The 22,619-nt window shown below is 46.0% G+C and overlaps 2 protein-coding genes across 2 annotated transcripts; one reads left to right on the top strand and one right to left on the bottom strand.

The window, feature by feature from the left end:
* Positions 1-8,800: 8,800 nt before the first annotated feature.
* Positions 8,801-13,802, bottom strand: EXOC8 (exocyst complex component 8). Its single transcript, XM_050972489.1, has 2 exons — positions 12,193-13,802; positions 8,801-11,521 (listed from the first exon to the last, which is right to left on the bottom strand). Exons 1-2 carry the CDS (start codon positions 13,714-13,716, stop codon positions 10,913-10,915), a joined length of 2,133 nt encoding a protein of 710 aa, XP_050828446.1. The 5' UTR covers positions 13,717-13,802; the 3' UTR covers positions 8,801-10,912.
* Positions 13,803-13,903: 101 nt separating this feature from the next.
* SPRTN (SprT-like N-terminal domain) lies at positions 13,904-19,512 on the top strand. The gene is made up of 5 exons (XM_009092844.4): positions 13,904-14,316; positions 15,533-15,632; positions 16,403-16,531; positions 17,287-17,554; positions 17,840-19,512. The coding sequence occupies exons 1-5, from the start codon at positions 14,036-14,038 to the stop codon at positions 18,562-18,564; spliced, it is 1,503 nt and encodes a 500-aa protein (XP_009091092.4). The 5' UTR covers positions 13,904-14,035; the 3' UTR covers positions 18,565-19,512.
* Positions 19,513-22,619: the final 3,107 nt, after the last annotated feature.

Below are 22,619 nucleotides of genomic sequence, written 5' to 3' on the forward strand. Positions count from 1 at the left end.
GGCAGGATGAATGTCCCAGTATAACAAAAGCAACAGGTTTTCCAGTTCATTTCCAGTGCTGAAATCCCTCTGAAAAATCTGTTCCTGTGCAGGGAGAGGGACTGTTCCTGATGGAGCAAAGCTCACAGTGAAGTACCAGCTGTAGTATTGGAGCCAAGAAGTTGCAGAGGCAGCTGCTGCCTGCCTTTCCCGTGTTGCCTGCCTGCCTCCAGCCCTGCAGAGCACTGGCATCAGGAGTGCATCAGTAGTGCTGGCTGCATCCACACACGTATAAAGCTGCCTCCTCAGGCTCAGGCTGTGGCAAGATCATGTTAGAAATATTTATCCAACTTCGAGGAAAGAAATAGCACCTCTGTCAATATAGTTCATAGCAGGGCCTCTGGCAAATACCCCAGTATATAACTACAGCCACCACCAGTCACAGCTGTCACTGTGCCTGAGGGCAGAAGCCACAGTAAAGCCCAGACCCAGGAGCAGCAGCTCTGTGCCGGCTGCGCTTGCTGCGCCTTGGCTGGGATGCTGAGCTGCTGGAGCCAGGCTGCGGGCTCTGGAACTGCTGGCGCATGGAGCTGTGCAGCTCTGGGGCTGCTTTACAGCTTGCGTGCTGTGCTGGCTGCGGGCACGGGTGTAGGCACTGCGGGGCTGCTGGGATGTGGGGATGAAATTCGAGCATTTGGGAATTTGGGGCTTGGTGCTAGGCTGCGGGTCTGCAGGGCTACAGAAATGGATGCAGGTCTGCCGGTGTGCTTGGTTGTGGGACTGCCGGGAACCCGAGCTGGGGAGGCATGAGCCTTCTGGGTGCTGGGCCCAGGGAAGTGTTGGGCGGGAGGGCTGCGAGATCCAAGGCAGCAGGGCTGCTGAATGGAGGGGCTGAAGGATGCGGAGCGGCTTGCGGGGGCTCTGCGGGGCTGCGAGGCTGCGTGCGAGGCTGGGAAAGGTGCGGGCGGGGGAGATGGGAAGCTGCTGGGCTGGGCTGGGCTGGGCTCACGGCGGTGGCGGCATGCGGCAGCGGCGGGCTCCCTCTGCTGTCCCTACTGCCTTGGCGCCCTGGAGCGGTCGCTTCCCGGCACGCCCGTGCCCTGCTTTAGCCGTGAGTTCAAGGAGATACCTGCAATATCTTGGTGGGGTTTTTTTCCCTTTGTGCCTAGAACTGGCAGTAGGAGCCTGCATGCCCCGTGTGAGGTGTCCTGTGGCGCCATCAGGTTACTGATTTGTTCCCTTAGCCACAGCTCTGAGATCACAGCTTTGCACTCTGAGGTAATTTTTCCACTGGATGGGGTCACTGACATGACACCAAACCTCGGCACCGTACTTGTTTGCAGCTTGCTGTGGCCGTGTGTGTCACAGAGCTGTGAGCAGGAATGGCACCTGATGCCCTCAGTATCCCTCTTGTCTAAACTGCACAGCAGCACCACAAGAAAATTCTGATTACAGGTGCTTAATGAATCTAACTGTCCTTCTCCCAGGGACAGCTGGGACACATACACAAGCACAATGGGGATATTTTTATTTTCTTACTGGATACTTTTGTTTCCCACTCTAAAAATCCTCCAATATCAGGCATGTCCTGCTGCATGTACAAATAGACTGTGCTGCACTCATTTCTTCATCTCCTCTTGGATGAACTAAAAAATTGCCTGCCTGGTTCACTACTCATCAAATGTAGGCAGTGCCAGCCCCTCAGACACGGCAGGCAGACAGCGAGTTTCCCAGAGCTGTCCTGTACCACCTGTGCAGAGTTAGCAGCACCTCCACACCTCAGGGAGTGAGAGCTGGCACAGTGTTTCTCACTCATGTGCTCCATGGACCACTTCTGGAGCTTTCTCTCCAAGCATGCAAAACCTTGATGCTTGACCTGCAAGCATCAAGGATAGCTGGAGGGTAACATGGATAGCTGGAGGAAAACACACCGGGTTTTACCCAAATTTTACTTTGCAGACCCCAGTATTTTCCAGCAGAGGTGCAGACCATCTGTCGCAAATTTAAGGCAACTGGCAACAGGGTTGATTTTCTTAGCTCCCTTTCCCCAGCAGATAACCCTCAGGGCCTGCAGACAATAGGCTGCAAACTGTTGGCATTGATAGATGAGCTTCCTCCCCTTCCATACAGCTTGGAAAATTACTTGCATGTCCCTTATTTAAACAAATGAAATATTCTAACTCCAGACAATGCTAGAGATAATAATGGAAAGAGGGACCAGTTTAGGATTTGAGCCTCTTACCTACTGATTCTTTCTATCCCTCACCCCTGTTCTAGCACCCCTTTCTTAGATTTTAATTAAATAAGAAAATTTAGTAACAAACTCAGAATGTTAACCAGGATATCTGGGCAAGGTGAGGGAGAGAAAAATAATTTGAAAGGTATTGGTGTTTCTAGCTGTAACCTTGATGAAGGATTTGAGCTGGCAAGGTGGGGATTTACAGTCTTGTCTACACCAGCAGCACAGAAAAATCACTTTCTGCCTTTTCTACTCCTGACAGCCAAGGCTCAGCCAGCTGATATTCTCCGCATCAGCAACCAGGGATGGGAGTCTGTTACAGAAAGAACCAAACACGTATAGCTGCAGCTCCAGCATGAATACAGATAGACAGAGCAGGAGTACATTTTGTGATGCAGACCCCTGGAGGCAAGCTTGGCTTGCAGCTCGCATACGTGCGTGCCAAGATACCTGTGTGTGCTGCAGTATAGGCGTGTTCAAACCCTTGCACTGCAAAACACTGGAGCTATTTTAAGGATGGGGAAGCATCTGGCTAAAAAAAGCCTTGTGTGTTTGAGCCTGGCTCATTTAAAACCCTTGTTTCTTCCAGAATATTGGAAGTAATGAAAGTGCCTGCAGTAAAATACCTGATAAGCCTCTCTTCCTCTATAGAGAGGGTAAATGCATGTCATTTTCCAATTAGCTCTTGCTCTGAGCAATTACGTTGATCAAATAATTGAATAAGTGACCGGAATGTGAATTCTGGAGACAGTTAATTTCATTCATCTGCCAGTTTATAGCCTGACTTGCATGAACACATAAACCAGGCTAACGTGTTATTTATAACTTTGAAAATGCAATTATAGTAGTCAAACATGAAGAGTTGTGTGTGCAGAGAGGAAGGTTTCTGCTAGTAAATTATTATAATAGCATAATGAGGGAATTTGTTCTTTATAGCCAGCATGTAGGACAGGAAGGATGTGAGACTTCTGTTTGAGAGAGTGAACAAGGCTGGTGTCAGCATTAGCAGGTGGAGCAATGGCCCTGGCCTGAATGTGGGGCAGAGGGGCAGCTAAGCCTTACCCTCCAGTTTTGTGAGATGTTGTATGTGTTGTGTCCTGCCCCAGGGTCTGTCAATGAGGGCTAAATATGTCCCCCAGCTTCCCATACTCCTCTCCAAGTGAAGCTGAGCATCATTTTTGATGGAGAACCAGGACTGGGATCCTTTGCATTAAGGTGAGTGCAAGAGATACAAACCAGGTGTTTTCTGCTTGAGGTTGGTCTTGGGTGAGCATCAACTGGAAAAAGCTCCAGTTGAGTGTGCTTGACTACAAATTACTTGGAACAACCCTTGAAGTCAAAATCAGGTCCTTGACTTCCATCAAAAGTATCAATTCTTCTTGCAAGTTTTCTTCAGGAAAAAAAAATAAATTAAAAAGCTCATCAGGAATGCAAACCATTTGATGTTTCTTCTTAAAGCTATCTTTAAATTGTCTTAACTGATCATACCTTTTTTCTGAACCCCCTGTAGCAACCTGGCCTACTGCACTAATTAGCAGAGATACACAGTAATAAAAGCAGTGTGCAGGCATGAGCCACTGCCTCACAGGGAGTATTACCTGGTTGAGTCCTACACTGGCTGCAAGGAGGAAATCTGTGCAATTAATTGCTTCCTGATTAAAGGCATTTGCAGTCTGGCCCTTAAATCTTCAAGGCCTAAAACCACATGCTGCGTTAAATATGGAATTTGCTTACAGTACTCAAAAACATTGCCCCAGACAGCAGGATTCAGTGCGGTAATTTTGGTTGGAAATAATCACTTTCCAGTCTAAGCATATTTTACCTCAAGCTGAGTACTTAGAAAGTGCCCCAGTCCAAACTAAAGGGCCATAGGAAGGACTTGTGGGGATTTAAAACAGTTTCTAAACCAGCTTAGTTGAGCTCTTACCATTTTCCTGTGAGGACATGCTCTTACAGGAATTAATTTCACAGGGCATGAGGCAGCAGAGGCAGAAACCCCACAGGACGTCTCAGGCTGAAAGGCTATTTAAATGGTAATAAACTTCAGTGGATGACAAAAACGAGTGACTGATTAGAGGCACACCAGGAGAGGGGTTATCTGGTGTGAAGCTGCGGGGTGGTGGCACCGGGGCCTTCTGTTCCCTGCACGCATCTCTTGTCCCCAAGCAAAGAGGATGGGGTTAATCCTGCCGGCAGGGAGGAGACCTATTTCAGGCCAGTGGACAGCAGGAGAAAAAAGCTCAGCACAGGAGGTTCTGGAGTTGGGCAAAATGAGGGAGGGTGCTGTGTGTCAGGAGGCTGGAGCAGTGCCAGCCAGCACTGGTGTCAGGCTCAGCTGGAGCCACATCTCAGAACAGCAGGGGATCCAGCCTCCATGTGCACCCCTCCTTAAGTGCCATCGTTTTCCCCAGGGCATTTGCTCCCCCCTGATGTGGGGTCACCTATTACAGCCGGTCAGATGAAGTGAATTTATTTTAGCAGGTCCCACGCTGTTATTGCTGCCTCCTGGAAAGTTGTAGCACTGATGATTTATGGAGACTTCTGCTCCCACCTAAGAAGGGGCAGGCTTTGTTTGGGACCACCATTTGTCACACTAGAGCTGAAATGTCCCAGAAACACACATTTTGTTTGCTTATGTGGTGCTGTTGCTCTGGTGCTGCTCTTCCATCCCTTCTTTGCCAATTGTTTCTGCAAATTTCAAAAGAAATTTACTGACCCTCCACTCCTAAAAAGCACTTTAGGATCTAATTGCCTCTGATTATGGGAGTGGGCTTCCCAAATTCAGGGGGGGCATCTTCAGTGTGTATTTAAGCACCTTGCTGGGTGGAAGTCAGAGAGACAAAGATTACAGATCTTTCTTTGCAAGCCTCCCAATCCCCCTCCTCCCCATCAACTTTGTCAATGGCAAGAGCAGACAGGCCTGAATTGTGCTTGGACAGATGTACCGACTGTAACTCAGCATTCAGTTTGACATCCTTCCTCCACAAAGCGAGTCTGGCACCTCTGCTGGAGAGGTTATATCGTGGAGTGGGAAAACAAACAATCCTGCCAATTGATAGTGAGGGGAAAATAAAGCAGAACAGAAGCTGCTTATCAGAGATCTGCACTTTGAGAGAAAAATTCACTGAATCCTGAGGAAGGAAGGATTCTCTGCAGAGCTTCAAGTACTCTCCTGACAATCCCATCCTGCAGGAGCTGAGACTAGGAGCTGGGCTCCTTCCTATAGTGAGTACTGGGTTTGGAATATTAACATAACAGGAATCCCCAGACTGCAGCAGTGCTGTAAAGCTACAATTAAAACAAAAACAAAGCAAAACACATTAGTGTGACTGGCACAGATTGTTGTCTGTGAATTGTGATTTTTACTAACAGTAAGAATGACTCAAAGCACAGAGAACTCAAAGTCCAGAAGCCTGGAGGAGTCTGAGGCAAAGTTTTCCCTCATCCCAGTCAGTTTGGAGAATGTCTGAAGTTCAGATCTTAATTTTCCCAAAGTTTGTAGTGTTTAGATTCACATGTCTTGTATCACAATGGATTTGACTAAGTCTCTCTTACCTTCATTAGACTCTTGATTTTGGTAGGATCAGTTTCTGGGAGGACAGAGGAAGAACTGTGTGTCCTGGTGCAATCAGATGAAGAGCTATATGCTTTTAATTTATTATTTTTTAAATAACTTGAAAACATCATCCATCTGAGCATCTCCAAGGTTTTGCCAAGCAGCAGTGAAGTTAACAGTACCCACTCTTCTTCCTGGTCCACCTCCCTGGTGCATTGCATTCACTAATCACATGCCAAGATATTATTAGCACACTTGAACAAGATTCCCAACAGCTGGAGTGCCACATTATATTTTGGGCAATCTAAGATGATGCCTCAGGGTCCAGCTCCTGCCTTGACACGAAGAGATCAAACTCTCAGCTTTTGTGCCAGCTTTGCTCTTGCAGTGGCTGTGAGAACAGATGGAATGCAGTTGTGTCTGCTGGCAGGGGGTGCCCGCGTTCCCCACATCACCGAGGGGAGGCTCCCCAATGCACGGCTCCTGCGGGACCCCCGCTGGTGGCCCTGCACCACTGCAGCTCGCTTCAAGAAATGTGGGGAGCAGCTCCTCTCCATCCTCCCACAGTATCTCCCGCCTGGGTAGGAAGTGAGATGCTCTGCCCATCGAAAGGAATGTGGCTACTGCATGGGGAGGGAGAGAGAATAAATACCACAGGGCCTCCCTCAGATGGCTGATCTAGAATTGCCTGAAAACTGCCCTGATCAGCTATGTAAAGCCCCAGGAAAGGCACTACTGCTCAGTGGACAGCACAGGCCATATCCCTTGCCAGTACTTTATCTCAGTGTCAAGCTGAGCACACCTGTAGCAGATAATCTAGTTCAGTTTGTAACCCTGAAATTGAGAACTGTATTACACAGCATGTTGAGGCTGCTGAAGCCGTATAAGCAGTTTCCTAAATACACAAGAGGTAACTACTCTGTGTCCAAGGTGGCTCAAGCAAATTCTAATCTATTACTCCAGTCAACATCCCTTGAAGAGGTAAATGACACAAATCTATTTTCCCCAGTTTGAGTTGTTTCTCTCTCCGTTATCCTCCAACTTTGTAGGGATTGAAGGCATACCACAACTCCTGAACCTGTGAGGAGAAAGATGTCTATGATCACAGAGCTGCTTGGCAGATAAGCCCCATGCCAGATTTGATTTTCATCAGAGAAAATACACTGAAGAGTCTGTAAAACTACTAATAATTTTAAGTAAAAGGTAACCCAGTTCAATTTAAACAGTTGGCAGCAAAGGAAATACAAAGAGTGTGTAAATTGTAACGACAGGTTGTGGGGACCTTCTCTGTTACCATGCTGGAGTGCAAATCTGCTCTTTGAGCATGGAGTTACACAGGAATTTCAGTCCAATATTGAAGTTAAATGACCAGAGGTCACACAAACTTGACTTTGAAGTCACTAATCAGAAGATTTTACATGAGACATAAAACTGCAGCTGGGACAAGCAATTTTTTACATATCTGCAGGGGCTTGAAGTGTAGCAGTGTTTTTCAGGCAGAACACAAGTTACATGTTGGTACTTAAAGAAAAGCAGAAAGGTGAGATTCTCTAAAGGACACCTGCCAGCGGTACAGAAACACCTCAGGAAAACTGGAAAACCTAAAAAACTAACTGTACAAGAATTAGAAAATGCAGAAGACAGCCACTACCAGGAATGAAAAAGACCTGAACATAACATCTGGATCATTTTCTGCATCTTCTTCCCCCAGCATGCTACCCAAAACCTGCCAAGCCACACTGCAGGGCAGCCTGCTGAGTGCACAAAGCTCCATCTAGTGAGGGGACAGACTGTACTACACATTCAGCACCCAAGGTAAGTAGGGATTGTCGCCAGACACAACAAAGTCTGGAAGATAACAAACCCCTTAGCATTACACTGCCTCGGTGTTGATAGTCCATCACACATACACACACACCAACTCCCATCAGACGAGAGTACAGCCTCTCTATGTCCAGAAACATTTTCTTCCAGCCTCATCTCACTGAAGTGACTTTGTAAGAATGTAACTGAAGTGACATCACTTGGCTTTCATCAGCTGGCTGCTGCTCCCCTCTCCCTCACAAGGGACTGACCTGAAGCTCTCTGACCTCACTGAACTCCAAACATCCTTTCTCTGATGATCAAAACAAACACACCACTAGTGCTGTAGGTCCAAAAGTCTTAATACATGCTTCTCACTGTTCAGAAAAGTTATTGCATTAAATTCTAATACATAACTTTACCTGAATTTTAAAAAATCATTTTACACAATTTTGCCACAGCACCCAAAGGAAACCAGAATTTATATGCAGTTATCCCAAAAAACCCAATATTAATGCCTTTTCAGATTAGCAGAACTGTAGTTCATTCAGTAATTACTGCAAATCCCAACTTGAACAACACTATCGCCACAAGTGTACAGCTCAGGAAAAGGAAAGTGTCATTCCAAAACTGAAAGTTTTTAAACTATGACTCAGCATACACTGATTTTCTCTGTTAACCAAGTTAATATAAAAGGGTGTTTAGTTTAATTCCACACCATTTTCTTTATGTTAGTTTTTCTTTTATGATGACTTAATTGGGGTTACAAGTTATCAATGCCACTTATAGCAGTTTATACAATCCACACCTGTTTGAATTGTGACAGACACAGGAACATAATGTTTGACGACTCAAATGAAAAGAGTCCCTGATGCATTAAAACCAATATCAATGTAAGCCCACTGCTCCATGGATGGCAGCAGAGACAAAATCAGCGGGCTCAGTGTGCCATAAATAGATTGATGAAGGGCTCAGTGACAGAGGCATAACAGAGCGTGTGGCAAAATTACATTCTACATTTCATCCTCAGCTAAGGGTAAGCTGTGCTACACCATCTCACAATAGAAGCATGAACAGGGCTCTCCTCCCTTTCAGCCTCATGTTAATGCTTGGGAATTGGGAAGCTACAATTCAGCTTTTTGCATTAAATCCCCAAGCATCACAATAATCAGTCTAGAGTTCCAGATCTAACCCTTCTCCTGCAAACACACACACACACAAGATAAGGCTCATCTGTATTTATTCTTTCTTCTGCTGTTAAAGAAAAAGAAATATATCCATAGTCACAGAAAAAAAAAAGCCATCTCTTCTCCCTCTCCTCCAAAATACCCATCACCACAGAGAGCTCTCATTTATAATTTACTTGAAAGTATTTCTCAGATTAAATTCCCACTTCAAACAGATGACAGAGATTGTATTACTTTGCTTTACTTCACCAGGTTCTGATATCAAAAAGAGTTACTACTGAAATAACACCAGTAGGACACTCACTCTCTCTTTAACAGAACATGTTACACAAATTCTAACTCACTGTCCCTGTCCCTTCAAATAACAGTAGAGCTATTTCGCTGGTTTTCAATCAATGCAAGCTGGGAGCAACAAGTTACCCTTTAAAAACATTTTGCATTACTTTTTTTTGTGAGTTGCTAGCAAAAGGCCCAAACACTGAAATGCAAGTGAGCAGAGACAATAGGATGCTTTGCAAAATCTGACCGGTCAAAAGGCATCCAAAGAGCAAGAGAACAAAACCCAGCCACTCAAGTGGAAACTGCATTGAACTAGCACTATGAAAACAGGGAGAAATTAAGAAGCTTCAGTATAACAGTTATGCAGAATGTTTTACTAGTGATACCTTTTGCTTGTTCAGGCAGTCACAAGGCATTCATGACCATGATACAAACTGCAAGAGCTTTAATTTGAAAGCACTACAGGAATAGGATATTTAGTTATTCCCATTAAGGATGCTTTTTGAGGGACTGATTACAAGGTCCCTTAGCTGTAACATGATTTTCTCACAACTAAGAAAGTTTGCACAGAAACAGAAGAAGTCTGTACAACTTAGAAGTTGAAGCTGACAGCTTCCCAAAGCCAGCCTTGACACAAGACTTGGCTTACTTTATTTTCACAGACATACACTGCATGAGACACCAGCCAACACCATTCAATCCAAACATAAGAGCATTTGTATAAAGTTTCCCCATCAACATTAAAATTGCCAACCAAATCCTTGTGATTTATGCAAAAAAGATAGTTCTTGCTTATTGCTGCATTACAGGAAATGATGCTAGTTCTTGCAGGAGACAGTGTATATTTCAAAGTTCACATCTCTTACAAAAAGCCTCAGTCTCTTCACCAGGTGTTGGTTCTGTACAGCAAAACTAGCATTCCATTTCTTCCAAATGAAACAGTCCCTTCAGTCCCTCTCCCTGCCCTGTAAGTCTCAAGAGCATTTATGCCTCTTCACTATGGTTCCAACCAGGAGACAACAGCCTGTAATGCATTTGTGACAGCACCTCAAGCAACAGTGCACACTTCACTAAATGGATGTGACCCCAGTTAGATCCATGAGAAAACATGGAAAAGGAACACAAAGAGGAGGGAAGCAATTTATTCTCACTTCTCTTGAAGGGAACAAATGGTTCTGACAGCAGGTTTGTTTTCAGACACTTATAACTTGGGCTGACAGGCCAGCTTATTTAACAGAAAAAGCCCCTTCACCCAAACACTAGAACCTATACTAAAATCATTTTTATTTCAATCTGCCTCTGAAATGAATGAAGATAATCTCAACGTTAAAGAAAAGTCTGCACTGCTACCACAAAAATCACATTGTGCAAATCCATGTCATTTATCTGCAGTGCTGAGTCACATCTGGATGGTGGATGTGCCTTCCTGAATACCACACCCTGGGAATGCTTCAGCACTTCCCCTCCTACCAGAACACTGCCTTAAAAAAGAACTGCTACAGTGACATGATGAGAATTGATCTTTTCCTGCCATCTGCTGTACATGTACGTAAGACTTTCACAAACAACTGGCCAAAATTTGTGTATTACAATTATTCCCAAGTCACAAATACTACACAAGCCCTTCAGACAGGATATGCTGTCCAAGGACACGTGACCTCCACCTTCTCACTTCCCTGCACCCCATTCACCAAGTAAAGCATTACATGCTTGCAGGGATTGATTCAAAGTCTTCAGCTTCTGGAATGCAGCAGACAAGAGTTCTGCATCTTTCAGGGACTCAAAAAACCCCTGTTTAGTTCATCTGCTCAATGTACAACATGTTCAGTAAGTGCTGCCACCTTGTTCCCGGGAACAGTTAGGCTCACTTCACACCACAGAGGTGGTACTTTCCGGATTTACACGCATCAATCTTGAGGCATTTCTCAGATCCTGTAGCTGCTTGGCTGGTTTTCCAACTCCTTCCTCAAACCTTTTTTCCACAACAGGAAGGACAGTTTCATACAGGAAAGAGGCGTTCTGCCTAATGAATGCTTTTTTCTCAGGGTCCTGTTCACACCGTAAACTGTAGTCGACATGCTGGACAGCCACTAGGATGATTTCCACGAGGCTCTCCAGGAGAACCATATGGAGCTCTGGAAAGTAAAGCTTTAATGCTTCCTCCAAGAAGGCCATAGTCTGCTTAGTGAAAGCTACTACAGTGTAACTGAGGTTGACCCAGCAGTCATCACCTGTGTATTGGTCAAAATTGCCCACCCCACAGCTCCTCATCTCCTCCCTGAGCTTCCCCAGCGCCTCCGGAGTCATCAGGTTCATCTTTCTCCACATCTCCTCAGAGTTGCGGTGCTTGGTGGCCTCGATGATGATATCCTTGTAGCTCTGCAAAGCACCTTTGATATCCTTTACCAGGAGGGCGTGAATGATGAAGGTGAGATCCAGTCCAATCTCGCTCAGCTGCTTGCAGTGCTCTTTAGCCACCTGGGATAACAAAGAAAAGCAATGTTATGTTATTACTGTGTTGTTATTACTGTGCAGGCTCCCTTTACATTTTACACATTTACCAAATTTATCTCAGAAAACTAAGAAGGGTTACTCATACTTACTTCTTGTGCTTTAAGAATCTCGTTAATGAGAAATTACTAACTGAAAGATACATTCTGGATGTCAAAAATACTCTGGACAATTACACTATATAACCCACACACGTAAGCTTCCCCCCCCCGCAGTTAGCAACTGAAAGAAAGCATAATCTCAGAAACTTAGTCTTGCAAAAAAAGTAAGAAAATGTAGCTAAGGACAGCCTTGGAAAACAAAGAGAAAGTTTTGAAGTACTTATAATTCAGGTGTAGCTTATGTAAATGTTAGGACCTCCTACTAGTTAAAGGCAAATTAAGAATCAACACATTTTGCATTCCTGATAAAGGCAGGGTTTTCTTTGACATGTATTATAACCTTAAGGCTTTCCTCTGTTAAAATGAAAAAAAGCCAAACAAACCTCAAGTGAATATTAATCTTTCAACGCAGAAAACCTATCTGGAGACCCACACAAGAGTCAACAACTAAACGAGGGTTAGAAAAGAGACTTTAGAGCTTTCAAGCCTTTGTTTCAGCTGCTGCACCCCACTACCCCCCTCTTTGGACTCTCTTACCTTGACACATTCTGCCGCAGTTGACAAACTCTCTTTGCTATCAAATACTTGCTTACTGAAGGCATCTACAAACATCCTCATGGACGAGCGCGCCCAGACTACAAAGGCCGAGTAGCAGCCGTTGTTGCCGGCGAAGTCCGTCTCAAACTCTCTGGCCGTCTCCAGGAGGCTGGTGAAGAAGACATGGCAGAGCTTGTGGATGTAGAGCAGCGTGGCGCCCTCGATGCGCAGCTGCCGGATGGCCGTCTGCACGGCGGCTGCCCGGTTCTTCAGGAACAGCTCGCAGGCCTTGGTGGACTGGCCCAGGCGGATGAGCTGGGACACGGCTCGGCGGGTGGCCCGCGGCCCTCCTCGCAGCGAGCGGTCTGGGGACAGCTCGAACACCAGCACGTCCGTGAGCTGCCGGACGCGCTCGTCCACCTTGGCCCGCAGCTCTTTCACGGGCTGGCTCACGGGCTTGTCCGCCAGGTACTCGTTCAGTTTATCCAAGAGGTCCACCGCCCCCTCGAAGTCCCGCTGAGCAATGCAGACGTCCAGGTCCTCGGGCAGCTCCTGGATCCACTCAAGTGAGAGGTCAACGACCTCCTCCTCAGCGGAGGGCTCATCCTCCTCCTCCTCGTCCTCATCCTCGTCGAAGGGGTTGGTGGATTCAGGGGGAGTCGGGGCGGGCCGGGGCAGGGCCTCCTGCTCCAGGCGCCGCTTCTCGCTGAGGGCACGATTGCGCTTGGTCTCCTCCAGCACCTCCAGCCACTCCTTCTTGATCTTGGCGTTCTCAGCCTGGAAGATGCGGCTCTCGGGGAACATGAGCAGCTTGAACATGTCCTTCATAGGCGGGTTGTCCTTGACGTTGACCACGGCCAGCCCGTCGAGGGGGTACAGGGCGTCGTAGCGGTAGGCGCCGCGGCGGTTGGGCAGGGCGGTGGCCACGAGCAGGCAGTCGTTCATGAGGAAGGCGTGCACCCGCTGGATCTGCGCCATGTGGTCGGCGTCGTACTCCACCAGGTCGCCGTTGTAGACCAGGTACTTGCCAGGGCTCTCGGGCAGGAGGTCGCGGCAGCCCTCCACCTTCTCCAGGAGGGTGGTGAGAGTGCGCTGCCGCCCCTCCTCGTTGGCCGCCGCATCCTTGGCCGACAGCGGCAGGAAGGGGTCGGCGGCGGCGGCGCGGCGGGCGCCCAGCGCGGGGTCGTCGCGGTCGGCCTGGAGGAGCAGGGCCTGGGTGACGGCCTCCATGATGCCCTTCTGCTCGGTGAGGATGTGGCTGAGCTGGTACATCTCGCTCTCCAGGTAGCTGATCTCCCGCGCCGTCTCGATGAACTGCCGGTAGTTTTGGTAGACATTGCGCTTCAGGCTTTGCGCCGTCTCCTCGCTCAGCGCCTGGATGCGCTGCCGGTGCTCCTGCAAGTCCCGGTCCCCGTCCGACTGCTGCGACAGCTGCTTCACGTACTCCCCCGCCGCGAAGCCGCCCGACTCCAGCTGCCGCCGCAGCCGGCTCCCGCCGCCGCCCTCGCCCAGCGACAGCGCCATGTCCGCGCCGCCGCCGCCCGGTACCCGCCCTGCCGCTACACGGGACACGACACCGCGCCGCGCCTGCGTCCCGCGGCTCGGCGGCAAGAGCGGCTGCCCGCGGTGACGCGATGGGGCGGGGGCGGAGGGAAGGGAAGGAAGGGAAGGGGAGGAGGGAAGGGAAGGAAAGGAAAGGAAAGGAAGGGGCGGAGGGGACGCCGGCGGCGCGCGCACTCGGAAGGACTCGGCGGCAGCAGCCCGCGGGTCGGTGCTGCGCGTGCGCCGCGGCCGCTGCGGTTTCCGGTGGCGGCTGTGCCGGCCGACGGCAGCCGCGCTCGGGATGGAGGACGAGGATTTCTTATTGGCGCTCAGGCTGCAGCGGGAATGGGAAGAGCAGGACGAGGCGGAGGCGGCGGCAGCGGCACCAGTAGCAGCAGCAGCAAAGCGCCCTGATGTCTCTCCGTACCGCTCGTCCCTCCGCCCGCTGTCGGTGGTGGACGAGGCGTGGGAGCTGCTGGACCCCAGCCCCGACGTTCACGGTCTGTTCGTGCACTTCAACCAGACGCTCTTCTGGGGCAAACTGGAGGCTGTCACGGTGTCCTGGAGCCCCCGTATGACCAGGTGCGGCACCGGGGGGTGTGGGGCCGAGCTCCCGGGGCTGCCCTGTCCCGGGGACGGTCGCACGGCCGGGAGGGCGGCGGGCAGACCCATCCTTGTGTTTCGGGAGCGGCCCGCCGTGCCTCCGCCCGCCCCGACGGCGTGCGCGGTGTGTCGGGGCGGCGGGAAGTGCCGGCATCCATGGAGCCGCAGCGAGTGGCTGCCAGTGTCGGGGAGGAGCTGTCACTTGTCGCTCTGTGCTGCTCCTCGCTGTGCCCCGCTAGCGCCTTGTTGGTGCTTTGGCTTCTCTTCCCGGGCACTTGGATGTTCCGCATCTCTGGCAGAGCCCGTATGGCGGGACAGGAGTTGGTCGCTGTCGTTGTCTCCTTTACCTTGCATCTGTCGTCCCTGGCAGCCATCAGTGGCTTTCCCCGGGGTGCAGGCAAGCCGGAGGGATGTTAAAATGGAAGAAATTACTTGGTCTTAGATGGTGTGTGTGGAAACCTCACGTACTCGTGTTGCTGTTCTGGTTCTCAGTCTTTATGGTAGTTTTACTGCACGTCAGATAGGCAAATATAAACCAATAATAGTATATTCGAAAAATGTAGAATGGGTTAGGAAGGGGAATATACAAGAAATTTGAGGTTAAACAAACCCAGGAATCTTTGAAGTGCAGTCTGCAGTTCTGCAGCAGATGCAGTTGCTGGCGGCTGGAGTCCTACCGCCTCTTATCCTCTGCTGGCTGCAGTGTTCTTTAGGCATTTGGAAATAGTTGGATATTGCAATGATAGAGGACTAGCTCAGTAGGACTAACACAGACAAGAAAAGCGGTGCTTGCTGGGCTAGTCCACAGAAGTGGAAGTATATGCAGATTCGGTATGAGCCAAAAGTTGAGGAAGGGTGGGGAGTGAAATTGAAACAACCAGCAATTAAGTCAGCATTTGCTGCTGTGACTCTCCAGCCTCCGTGCAGTGTATTTTAGTCCGTCACAAGTTCTGAAGGAAACATTCTTCTGCCTTCAAAAGAGGTTTTTCTACTCTAAGGAACTTGTGGATTTTTATTTTTCTTTGCTTAACAATGCTGAGTTTTTCAAGTAACTACTCAAAGGGATTTTATTCCATGTTCTGAGTGACTTAGCATGTGTTTACAGGGGATGGCATTTTAACTTAAATTCTCAGATTTCTTCATGTGCTATGGAAACAAATAGATTTTCATATTTTCTTTCTTCTTTTCCTTTCAGCTCTGCTGGTATCTGTTCATATCATGAAAGAAGTGGGTTGTGTTCCATTCGTCTCAGTGAGCCACTTCTAAAGTTACGGCCAAGGAAGGATCTTGTGGAGGTATTTGAACATGGCTTATGAACCTGCACATAAAGTGTATTGTGCCTACCCCCCTACTTCATACAAACATTTTAGATTTCATAGGGGGATTCTTTTGTGCAGTAACTTATAGGACTGTTACGTTTGTGTGGCTTGTGTTGCAGTAGCATGGTAATCTTTAGTTTTATGTTTCTAAGTGGGCAACTCCAAGTAGAAGTTTTAAGTCACTCTTTTTTTTTATTGACTTTATTTAGAGAAAGAAACACTCCAAGTTTTTAACTCCTAAATTATCCTTTAATATTAAAAGCAAACGTGGACTGTAGCTTCTAAAGGGCCAGCAGCAGAAAATAAGGATATAGGATATGACTTAATGTGACATTTTGCTGCTCCTTGGGCCTCTGCCAGAGCTGCTGCTTTGAGCTGGCTGAACATTCAGATTTGCCTAAGAACAGAAATGCTGTAGAGTTTCAGCTTGCTCAAAAGTGGCTCTTTTTTGGGGGTGTATAAGGGATGATGTCTTTAAAGAGGTGATTAAAGTTTGAAGATTTTCTTCTTTTTGGAATGCTGCTTATTGGAATGATATTATGCAGCATGTTTTAATGATGTGGGAGTAGGGGTAATTTTGGTTTGATACATCAGCTATGTTTTTATGACCCAGACTGAGTATGTGAATAATCAAAGGTAAGATCAGTAACCACTATCAATGTAGAAGAGTAAAATACTTACAACTTAATGGTGAAACTGAAAATGCAGTGCTTTTCAGTGAATATCTAATGGTTGCATCATTGCAGACACTGTTGCACGAAATGATCCATGCCCTGCTCTTTGTCACTCATAACTACAAGGATCGTGAGTCTCACGGACCGGAGTTCTGCAAGCACATGCGTCGCATTAATCTCCTGACTGGAGCCAATGTCACAGTAAGAATAATCCTCTTCACCTGATTTAACAGAGCTTTCTTCCTCGTTTGTTGTTTTGGTTGACGGGTGCAGAATAAGTAATGTTCTTATTAGACACTCCACAGTTGGTACCAATACAAATTTGCATCCAAGTGCGTGCTAGTTCCATAGTTATTTGTTGGGGATGGTGGTGGGAACAGGTTGAGGAAGATGTGGTGAGCTGTTAGTCATGTAATTTTCAGGTATGTTCTCTGTAAGAAATTTTCTTTAAGCTTCTTGTGGTAAACTAGAAAGAACTTAAATGGTAGCAGGAGCAGAAGTGCTCCATGTGAAGAGCAGTCAAGATTTACATCAATAGAGGGTAATGATATTTATGTCAATATTTAAAAGTAATGTGTCTAATAAGATCAATTAAGGTAATAGCTGAAAGGAGAATACAATACTGGTATTGTTTGCAATGCATTCTAAACAGTTCACATTCTAGGTGAACTTGTAGATAGATTTCCAAAGTGATTTTATTGCAGTTCCAACAAGATAACCAGGACATATTCCTACACATCCTGTCTTTTTTTTTTAAAGCTTTGTTTTAATGGTAGCTAAATATTGGTCAAATTTTACTCACTTCCAGCTGTTTTAACTGTTAATATAAAAAATCACAGCAGTAGTGGAAAGAATTGAATGGAAATAGATTATTCAAAAAAATATAGAGCTAGTGATATAAAATTTGTAACTTCCTGAATGACTGGATTTTTGTGTTTGTTTTTTTTTTAACGTAGATCTATCACAATTTTTATGATGAGATTAATTTGTACCGCCAGCACTGGTGGCGATGCAATGGCCCCTGCCAGAAGAGAGCACCTTACTTTGGATATGTGAAGCGCTCAATGAACAGAGCACCCTCTGCACATGACTTCTGGTGGGATGAACATCAGAAGACCTGTGGGGGCACGTTCACAAAAGTGAAGGAGCCCGACAAATTCTCGGAGAAGTCCAAGCAGAAGACTCAGACAGCAAAACCTCCACATTTGAAGTCAGCTAACAAAGGTATTTTATAATTTTTTTGTCTTTTCTGAATTGATTTTTGTCCAGACATTTTCTTGAATGAATATGAACTAGACACCACATAAGCTTGGTTTAGATGTTACTGTTACATAGCCAAAGAACTGGGCCTGTTTGTTTGTGCACTCCTGGGCTGCTCCTCAACTGAATTGTCTGCAAAAAGTTTAGTTTGATGCATTATTTTCAAGCAGCAGTGAAGCACCTCAAATAATAAGCCCATGATTTTTTTAATGAAAAAATTCTTAACTTATTTTTAATCTGATTTTGCAGGCAAGACCCAAATGCAGGGTAATTGCAAAGACCTGACTCCTTTTAGTGGAACGGGATATCGGCTTGGAGGAGGAGACGGTGTGCTTTCAGAGAAAAACACAAACGCCAGCAGCTCCACTGCAAACAGTGAAGCACACGGCTCACTGCATCATTCAGCCATAAGGACAACACCAATCCCTAAAAAGGAGATAAAAGTGGAAAAATTACCCCATGGCAGCATCTTTCCGTTCCATAGCAGTGGTGCCGGTGAGAAGGACAACTTTGCTTTAAAGCGTGAGTTTCCAAAAGTCTCTGCTGCTGATACAGAAGATGACGAGAACGACTTGGGGTTGCCTGCTAGGACGGCTCGTGTTGCTGAAGGAACATCAAGCCAAGGTTCACCAGTTGGCAAGAGGGCTATGCCATCTTCTAACTTGTCACCAAAACGAATTTGTTTGGAGCAGACCCCAAGAGCTCAGGGTGCATCTGGGAAAAAAAGCTTAGAATGCGTTAATACACTGCAGCAATGGCCAAAAAAGGAAGACAAAACTGCCTTTGAAAAGTATTTCAACAAAAAGGGGGGTACTGATGGCCCTACAACTACAAAACCAAGAGCTGAATTTACAGAGTCCTCTGCAAGTTCTAGCAATCCTGTGCAGCAGGAGAGAAGAGTCACTTGTCCTGTCTGTGAAACTGATGTTTTGGAATCTGAAATAAATGAACATCTTGATTCTTGTCTTTCGTAGAACAGCAGAAAGTTTCTTAGAAAGATAAACCAGGGCTGGAAACATTGTTTGAAAGGTAATTTTTGCTCAGGGTTTGCTTAGCTGTGGTTAAACTCCATGTACCTGTTCTGAAATGGAATTTAAAATGTAGCTGACCTCCATATCCTCACAGTAGTAAGTAAGTAAAAATTATGTGGAATGCTGCTAGGAATACTGGTAAAGACTGTTCCTGGACATGTCATAAAAGCTTTCATGATTTCCCAGTTGAACTTCCTTCAAGTGCTATACAGGACAAATTAGGATTAAAGTGACATTACCTGCCAGTCTTTATTTTGCTCCTGGAAGCCAGCCAGGTTCATGGTTAGCAGGCCAGTCAGTTGAACACTGAAGCCATTGTGCCATGAGAAGTTGTGAGTGCCAGGCACGTGTGTTTTCTATGTGAGCTGCCTGAAGCGTTCTCTTGGTGCACTAAGGTATTTAATGGGTTAAGCATTAAACAGTGTGATTCCTTACAATCAGTAAAACTGATTGGATGTTTGCTTAAACATAAAAATAGTTTTATATAAAGAGCTTTTAAACAAAATAGTTTTATATCTTGTTACTGTAATTTTAAATGGCTGTACATGTTTACAGTGTTACTGCTGCTCTTTAAACTCAGGTTAAATGCTTCATATTTTAAAAAATATTGACACTACAGAAGTTTAATGTAAATTACTTTGTTCTTGCATACTCTAAATAAATCGTTACTGAAGTTTAAATTTCCACTAAGCTTGGCCATTTTGTGTCACTTAGAGGTTCACCTGTATATAACACTCTTGTTTATTAGAGCCTTTCTCTGTTAACATATTTCCTTCTTAAATTTCTCTGTAAAAACAGATGCTAGTGAGTACAGATTGCATCAACTGCTGCTTTCTCATCCTGTTTTTAAAACGGTTTCACTATTGTTGCACTTCTCTGAAAAATTTTACAAATACTGATGGTAAAACTTGCTTTGCCATGTTAATTTTCCATACTTCATTCTTAAAGCTGCAGCCATCTATCAGTGATACTTGACATTTTCAAGGACAGGACTACCAAGAAATATTTGTATTATCTTATGATTTTAAGATGAGGGTGAGAGTTGCACCACAAAGCAGTCTTTTACATCATGAAGTATTTTTGAGAGTTATTTCCATTAAAATTGCTCTCTGCAGTTTCCTCATTTGACTTTCCTACTGTGACAGACGTGAGTAAAGGAGAAGGATTGTGGGTATTGTTAAATGTGGGGATTTTTCCTAATGTCTTCTTTTACTTCTGAATTGTTCATTTGAATGACAAACAAAAAACAAATGAAGAATTTAGTGAATAGTGTAGCCTATTGAGGGAGGGAGGAGCTTAAGCTGTAGGCAAGTCTGTCCCTCATATACACGTCCTAAAATAGATCATTGTCCAAACAATTGAGCAATTCTGGATTAGCTATGGAAAAATAGCACCTCTGTCATGTGTTTTTACAAGGAAGTATTCTAAGACTAGCATCTCTTTTATCCAGAGAGGGAAGGCTTTGCAGTTACTATTTATTGCAGGCTGTTATTAGTGGGTCATGGCCACCTTCATTTTGGGTATGTTACTACAAATGCTGTTTCTGTAAAATGTTGTGCTTGACTACAGTGTCCTGCCCACAAGGATAACAATGACTACCAGTATGTTTTTTAAATACACTGCTCAATTTGGGTCAAAGATGAAAAATTCCATCCTTTCTATCAGTTGTCTTTGTCCTTGAGTGAGTTTAGATACTGCCTGGAACAACACATGCTGTCAGTGAGCCTTGAACAAACCCACTTCACTGAAATGCAGCATAAGTTGCCTGAATGGAAACTTGAGAAACAAGTTAATAGACTTGATTTCTGAGGCAAAGCAGCTGTGAAGGAAGGTCAAGTGTGTGTGTGCATTTTGTCAATAGAAGGTTCTGCAAACTAAAGGAAAAAGCCATCTCATTGTGGTGACCTACTGGGATTGCTCTGGATAAGTCAGAGAGGAGTTCCAGAGGTTAAAACTAATTAAGTAGGGGTTACTTGGCCCTTTCATTGTTATCATAAGAGACTGCTCTTCAGTTGCCTTGGAACTGGTTATCAGGCAAGAAGTCCTGAAGGTCGCATATTAGCAAGTATCTTTTACTTTATGGAAATGTTATCTAGGAAGTTTTCATAACACTTGAGTTCTGATGAAGCAGTGGGACGAATTTTTCTCAGGGCTCCTAAAATGTATTAGTATCTTGCAAGACGATATGGAATATAAATAGTCTGGTTTAGAGCATATTTTAACAGCAATAGTGTGCGTTCATGTCTCCTTTAGTCCAACCTCTATTTGTTTTCACCTGGCACATTTGGGTGACATGGGAGAAGTGTATTCTTACAGCCACTTCAACCCTGGTGCCTATGCATAATCTGAGGAGGAGGCTATTTGCATCTGGGTGGAAGCAAGCTCCTCAGGCAGGGCAGGGCCTGCTGCTCAGTGTGTGGAACCAGGAACCTGTTACCTGAGCCCCCTTTCTAGGAACATTTCCCAAGAAAACAACCAGAGAAATATTGCTCATTTGGAATAGGCTCTGCTACCTGCCTCTGGGCCAGTGTAATTAATGAAGGTCACCAGGTAATAATCTAGTACAAAATTAAAGGCTAGAGGGGGGTTAGACGTAACTGGACAAGAAGTGAAAAATTCCTGAGGTGCAAAGCAGCTATTCAGACTTCAAACTTCCCTTGGTGCAACAGGACATTAAATGGCTTATGAGGGTTTTCTTCCTTGTGTGTTCTTCTGAAGCCACTCAGTTCTTCTGCATTTTCCATACACACAGCATCTCTTCAAGTAAAGCAAGATACACTGTACTGGGGGGTTAACAGAAAGAAGGAATCAACAACAAGATTCTGAGGAAAAAGACTGATGGACATCTCTTCCAAGTGGGTGGAGCAATCCATGGTGAGGGTGGGATGATGCAGCCTGCTCTGGCTGGAGAATGTTAAAAAGCTGCCACCACAGCAGTTTGCCTCAGCACTGCTGGCTCTGGTCATCCTAGAACCCCATGTCTGTGCCTTTTGTTGAATCTTGTCACCTTAAATTGAAAGGCCACTAAAAGGTTGGACCAGGTGACCCTGTGAGGTTACACCTGGCCCACATCTCCCTGTGAGCATGTTTATTGCTGCCTGACGTGGTGAAGGCAGTAGTGCAACCGCTGGTCTCCAGCAGCTGCTCCCTAACAGAAAGGCAGCATTCATCAGTTTTACATTCCAAGCTGAAATACCCAAGTTCTTACTTGCATCCAGATTACTACAGCTGTCTTGAAGCCTTGGGATTTAATAAAATATTTTTAAAAATATGAATATGAAGACTCTGCATAAAAATTACCCTTGAAGTGTGGTCAAGTGTGGCCATGAAAGAGACTTGCATTTCACTGTATGTGAAAATATGTGTGTGTGATATCATAGACTCATGTATGGAAAAAAAATGTCAAGACCCCAGGAGCTTTGTGTGGAGCTTTGGGATCCTTCACCAGGCCGTTAGGTGGCACTCCTTGCATATGAGAAATTCTAATTTCGTCCTCTCCAACCTGCGCGGGGAGAGAACAGAGAGTGCAGGATTTCCAGCTCGTGCTTCGCCTACCCTGCACTCCAGGCTGGACATGGACCAGCCGCAACCCTGACTGGACCACAAACAAGCTAAAGGAGGAGGAACAGTGCTGGTGGTGGGAGAAATATCTGCGACTAGCTGGGAAACAAAATGGAAATTCACTGCTAACTAGATTCCGTGAGTGATTCTTCAACTTTGCTGCAGGAAGGACTGGGAAGATGAGAGGGGAGCTCGTTTTTCCACTTCAGGGCTCAGGAGTAAGCCCAAATGCATCCTTTTGTGGGTTACTGATCCTGCACTGCTTGCATCCATTGCAGTGATAAAGCTAATTTTCTGTCCCTGTTTGGCATCAACACAGCTCTGCAAGAGATGCAGGACAGAGTTTTAGGAAGTCAGAGGTGTTTATAAAACACAGAACTGCTGTGCCTTGGCTAAGCCAGGGAGCCAGAGGGGTGTAACAGGCCCAGGGAAGGCTA

The sequence above is a fragment of the Serinus canaria genome, chromosome 3 (genome assembly GCF_022539315.1).
Source record: "Serinus canaria isolate serCan28SL12 chromosome 3, serCan2020, whole genome shotgun sequence".
NCBI lineage: Eukaryota > Metazoa > Chordata > Aves > Passeriformes > Fringillidae > Serinus > Serinus canaria.

Coding starts and splice junctions, on each gene's coding strand:
- EXOC8 (XM_050972489.1), bottom strand. CDS start 13,716: ATGGCGCTGTCGCTGGGCGAGGGCGGCGGCGGGAGCCGGCTGCGGCGG. Junction 11,522..12,192: donor CTGCGGCAGAATGTGTCAAG/GTAAGAGAGTCC, acceptor TTGTTATCCCAG/GTGGCTAAAGAGCACTGCAA.
- SPRTN (XM_009092844.4), top strand. CDS start 14,036: ATGGAGGACGAGGATTTCTTATTGGCGCTCAGGCTGCAGCGGGAATGG. Junction 14,317..15,532: donor TGGAGCCCCCGTATGACCAG/GTGCGGCACCGG, acceptor TTTTCCTTTCAG/CTCTGCTGGTATCTGTTCAT. Junction 17,555..17,839: donor TTTGAAGTCAGCTAACAAAG/GTATTTTATAAT, acceptor CTGATTTTGCAG/GCAAGACCCAAATGCAGGGT.